General features: G+C 49.8%; 2 protein-coding genes across 2 annotated transcripts in view; one reads left to right on the top strand and one right to left on the bottom strand.

The window, feature by feature from the left end:
• Nucleotides 1-5624, bottom strand: part of NGDN (neuroguidin) — a 104410-nt gene that overhangs the window by 72188 nt on the left and 26598 nt on the right. The gene's annotated exons all lie outside the window — the stretch shown is intronic.
• MYH6 (myosin heavy chain 6) overlaps nt 4188-5624 on the top strand; it is a 43733-nt gene continuing 42296 nt past the window's right edge. The window contains exons 1-2 of the mRNA XM_069097621.1: nt 4188-4388; nt 5008-5151. Coding sequence (XP_068953722.1) covers nt 4188-4388; nt 5008-5151 — 345 coding nt within the window. The remainder of the gene's footprint in view (nt 4389-5007; nt 5152-5624) is intronic.

Raw genomic sequence — 5624 nt, 5'->3', positions numbered from 1 at the left:
GGAGAGGGAGAGGGAGAGGGAGAGGGAGAGGGAGAAGGAGAGGGAGGGAGAGAGAGGGAGGGAGAGAGAAAGCTAATTTTTTAAAGCAGCATTTTAATAAGAAAGGCTAGCAAAAGCAAAGGAAGAAAGAAGGATGCAAATACATGGAGGATGATCCAAGAGGTTTAGAAGGCTGCAGGGAGATGGCAAAAGCAAGTATGTAGTCCTGTGGTCATATTAAAGGGAAACCTCAAAAAAGAGATGGAAAGATAGAAACAAAGAGAAGCCAGCTGAGGCCCACAGGCATAGAGACTGGAAGCGGGTCCTGCAGAGAAGGAGCTCCCCATGCCCGCCTTACCTGTAGCTTCGAAGTGCTGCTCTCCAGATCTAGAGCTCATCCTCCTAGTGAGTGAGCAGAGCGGAGAAGTGGGTTTGGGAAGATAGAGACTAGGAGGAGGAGGAGGAAGCCTTGATGAAAGGAAAGGGGAAGGGGGAGGGCAGGGACCAGAACTGGAAGAGCAAAGGCTCTGAACCAGTTTAACCCCTCCCCATCCTCTCTCTCTTCTCAGACGCCAGAATCCTGTACATCACCCATTCAACCACCCCTCCCTACTCCCCTACCCTCATACCTTCATCTAGCCCACCAGTTTGCCCAGGACACAGGGTTCCTTGAGGATACACTCTGCTCTCATTGCCCTGACCTGACCTCATCTAACCTGGCACTCTCAGCCCCCTTATCATGTACCCAGGCTGATGGGGGATAAGGACAAGTAGTGACATATAGGGCTCTGGGCTGAAGAGTTCCAACTGTGACATAGAATGACCTCAAGTCTGGAGAAATAGGGCATTTGGTGCCTGGGGGGTGAAGAGGGATCTGAGGTTCACATCTCCTGATAGTGGAGGGATCTGGGGCTCACTTTGGTTGGCGAAGGGAAGTTGTGAGGGTACAAAGAGATATTCTAGGGGCATACCTCTTGTGGAGGGGAATTTCATGTAGATAGCTTTTTGGGAGAAGGGGTACATAATCCTAGGTAAGGAAGGGGGTCCTGGAGAGCTGGGAATAGTGTGAGAGAGTGACTACAATGGAAAATTCCATTATTCTGGGGTGCTGACCTCGGCTTCCCTCCCTCCCTCTTTCACACCCCTGGAGCTATATTGAGAGGTGGCAGGGGATAGGGGATGAGAGGAGGGGAGAGTCTGGGGAGAGTGTCCTGGCATGGGTTGGGAGGGGGTAGAATTCTGGCTTAGTTCCCTGGACACAGTGTCCACTTAATCACAACAGGCATGGTCTGCTGTGGGCTGACACCCACGGCCTCAATGAGGCAGCCCATCCCAAGGGCATAGACAAGGGTGCTCAAGAAGAGTTGGGGGAGCAGTGATGATAGCATCCCCCTAGAAGGGATGTGAGGGCAAACGCCCCTAAGGAAAGTGGAGTGAGGACCACAAAGGTGTCTTCTTGGTGAGAGGGAGAGAGCAGACATAAAGGTTCCACCGCTGCCAGAAATGCCAAACTCAAAGCCTGAGTGTTAATCTCAGAACATGATAGGCTTCCCAGTCATCCCCACTGGCACCTGTGTCCCCCATCCTGCCCCCACCCGCTCCAAATGAAAGGGAGCCCCTCATCACCACCCCTATCCTTTAGACCCTAGGATTAACACCTCCAGGTTTTCCTTGCCCACCCCACCTCCCACCAACACCAGGGACAGAGAGACAAGGGGCAGTGAGTGTGAGGATGCCTGGATAATTGTATGCATATGTGTGACTGAGCAAATCTAAGTGGGTGACTGAGTATACGCATGAAAACATGTACATATGGAAATATACATATATGGTATATGAGGGAGAAGAGTGTATTGATTATATATTAATATACTGGAAATATGGGAGAGTAATAATCACTGTCCAAAGAGATTTGAAGGGGTGGAAGGGTATGAGACAGCTATTTCCTCCAGCTCCAGAGCTCTCAAATGTCTCCCAGAATCAAGGAACCCCAGACAGATGTAGGAGGTGGCATTCGTTATCCATCCCAGAAGGGGAAACTGAGTCAGAGAGACAGGCCAGGGGTCTTCCCTACTTCATCTTGTCATCCTGGCACCAACCTAAAGTTTTCTCACCAGTTGGGGTGAGGGGAAGACAGGGTTCCATGGTTGGAGAGTAGGGGGAACAAGCAATTGAGCAAACAGGGGAGAAGGTGACCCACAATGAGCTTACTTTACCACACCCGCCCTTTGGGTTAAAAATAACCGAGGTAAGGAGCATGAGGGGAAAAAGGACAGTGTTGAAAGAAGCCTGCTGTCTTACCATTATCAGCCCATCAGCCCCTCTGAGGTGAGGAATGCACCCTAGGCCTAAAAAAAGGTCCCAGAGCCAGGAGGCTGGGGCAAAGTACCTTTCATGGGCAAATCTGGGGGCCTGGCTGTCCTGCTGTCACCTCGAGGGCAAAGGGATCGAGGGAGGAACTAGGAGGAGAAAGGGAGGGGGGAGGGTCCCTCACAATGGGTCCTAATTTGGAGAGAGGGAGTGGGGGTGGTGGTGGAATATAAAAGAGACGGGGAACTCTGAGGACACAGACACTGCAGTCTGCTGTTGGCTTAGGTAAGAGGGGGTGGCTGCTGAAGGATGTTCCCTAGATCCCCTCCCTTGAGGGGAGGTAGGGAGCACTGATCTCCTTGGGATTGGAGTGTTTGTAGTGGGAGGGAGTGGGATCAGAGGAGAAGGCACCCTCAGTCCTTTGGGACCCTCATCCCCTCCACACACCTGGGGAACTGCAATGGAAACTTTTTATCTTTATAAAGTTTCTGGTTGTGGGGAGGAGGGTGGTCAGGGGGCTGCATCAGAAAACAGGGGCCTTTGGGAGGATTTAAGAGAGAAATGTCTCTTAAAAAGAGAAAAAAGAGAAAGCAAAAACTCTCTCTCTCTCTCTCTCTCTCTCTCTCTCTCCCCTACCCACTCTCATCCCAACCCCCATCCTCATGTCACTCTATATTCCTGCATCACTGTCTCTGTATGCCCTTTCCCTCTCTGTATGTCTCTTTTTTAACTACTTTCCTTACTCTTACCCTCCCTTTTCCACCACATCTGTCTTTTTCTTTATCTTTGTTTCTCCCTGGCTCCATGTGCTTCCATCTCCTTGTCTGTATTACCATTTCCATCTCTGATTCCTATGTTTCCTCACTCTCTATTTTTTATCTTTTACTCTCTCTCTCTCTCTCTCTCTCTCTCTCTCTCCCCTCTCTCTTTATGTGCCTGTGTCTCTGCCTCTTCATTCCCTATCCCTAACCATGACCTTCCATCCCCAGTGTCCAGGATTCTTCTAAATTCTCTAAAAAATCTAACCAGGTAAGACCCAATCTTTCTTCTTTCCCCACAACCATAGACAGCTATGTGGTGGGAGCTAGGTGGAGGGGATCTAGGGATCTGCTCTCTGAGTTGCCCTGAGTTCCACAAAGAAGCATCCAATCCATTGCATTATCTCATTCCCTAGTCTCATGTTCATACAGTGGCCCCTCCTTTAGCTTCAAGCTTAGACTTTAAAGAAAGGGGGTAAAGGGTAGCACAGTAAGAGCACTGACTCCACTGTTGGGATGACTTGTGGATCAAATCTGTACTCAGACACTTAGCACCCACCCAGAAATACATGGCTGTGTAACCTTGAGCAAGTTACTTAACCCCAATTGCTTAGGGGCAGCCAGGTGGCTCAGAGAGTAAGACCACCGGCTCCAGTGTCGGGATGACCTGGGGTTCAAATCCAGGCTCAGATAGTTAGCACCACACTGAGAAATAACTGGCTGTGTAAACTTGAGCAAGTTACTTAACCCCAATTGCTTTAAAAAAAGAGAAAAAGAAAGGGGGTAAAGTAGTAGACTTTTGAAGGAAGAAGAGCTAATAAATACATGGAGATAGGAATATGGCTGAATATGGCATCATGGATGAGTTGGAAGAGAGATGGAGGTCAGTCATCCCCAGTGAAGGGAATCTCTAAGTTCAATATCATCCCTTGAATATCCCAGAACTGAAGTTTCTTGGGCCCCTATGTGTGTTTGAGGGCATTATCTCCTGGGCTTGGTGTCGCCTACTCCCCTCCAGGCCACTGAGTCCTTTGTCCTTGGAATGACATTTGGGTCACAGCTGTAAGAGTGCTGGAGGGCCACAAACTCTCTCTCTTTTACAGCTGTATTCTTCACTCTGTCCTCTAGTTCACTGCGAAGATGGGTGATGCCAATATGGCTGAGTTTGGGGCTGCTGCCCAATACCTACGCAAGTCTGATAAAGAGAGGCTAGAGGCACAAACCCGGCCCTTTGACATCAGGACAGAGTGCTTTGTGCCTGATGACAAGGAAGAGTTCGTCAAGGCCAAAATTGTGTCCCGAGAGGGAGGCAAGGTCACCGCCGAGACCGAGAATGGCAAGGTAGACAGGAGGACCAAGAACAAAGAGGGGAAGAGAGACTCCTGGGATTGTTTGTGGGGAGGTACAGAGTTAGGATAGGACAGGAGAATAGCTGAACCTGGCCTCTATTGTAAGAACAAAACAGAGGATCCCACTGACCCAGCTTCTAAGGCTGGTGCTATGAGATTTAAGAACAGATTTGCACTGAGCCTTTCAAACTTTCAAGGGCAGATATTTATGAGTCAAATAGACAGTTAGAGACATGATCTCTGGCCAACAGAGCTAGCTCACAAAAACAAAAAAATCAGGAAGGTGCTGAAGTGGAATCAGAAGACTTGGGGTCTACATTCTGGAGGGCAAGGAGAGCTAAAGACTTAGGAAGAGCATACAAAGAGGATAGGAGGCAGGAGAGGCGGGGGGCTGTGGGATGGCAGAGACGGAGGAGACGGGATGAATCTGTGAGAGAGATGCGGCCTGAAGTTATCAAGCTAAGGGCAAGAGCCTAGGATGTAAGGCCTCGGTCACAAACACCACCAGCTGTAGTGCCCATGGACCGTTAGAGCAGAATCTACGAGTGAAGCTGGGGAGGGCAGAGACAATGCATTATCAGTGTCACATCTGGGCTCCCCTTCCCTGCCAGACGGTGACAGTGAAAGAAGACCAGGTCATGCAGCAGAACCCACCCAAGTTCGACAAGATCGAGGACATGGCCATGCTGACCTTCCTTCATGAGCCCGCCGTGCTGTACAACCTCAAGGAGCGCTATGCAGCCTGGATGATCTATGTGAGTGCCCACAGCTGTGGGCGTCATAGGATCCCGCCCAAGGCATTGTGTTACAGCAACAGTCACAGCATCCCAAGCTAAAAGGTTAAATCATCCCGAAGGAGAACCAAAATGGGACATGATCCCTGTTTCCTGTCTTTCAATATGTCCCAAATTAAGTTCTGGATAGCTGTGGAGGTATTTAAGACATGTGACAGAACATCAGCTCCCATCTTATAGAGGGCTAGAAAAACAACCCAGGGGGAAATCCAGGCTCTATCCCTAAGCTCAGGATTCCTGGGGGCCTCTGTCAATCACTCCTTCAACGCTCCTGCCCCACCCCCCACACATACCCTACTTAGCCTTCACACACACACACACACACACACACCCTGCTTAGTCTTCACAAACAGTCACAGACACAAACACACACACCCTGCTTAGCCTTCACACACACACACACCCTGCTTAGTCTTCATACACACTCACATACA

Source organism: Petaurus breviceps, unplaced genomic scaffold (assembly GCF_028583685.1).
Source record: "Petaurus breviceps papuanus isolate PSGF00001 unplaced genomic scaffold, PetGlider_PUasm1.0 37, whole genome shotgun sequence".
Lineage (NCBI taxonomy): Eukaryota > Metazoa > Chordata > Mammalia > Diprotodontia > Petauridae > Petaurus > Petaurus breviceps.
The sequence above is the reverse complement of the archived record's forward strand: the minus strand, read 5'-3'. Positions and strand labels throughout refer to the sequence as shown.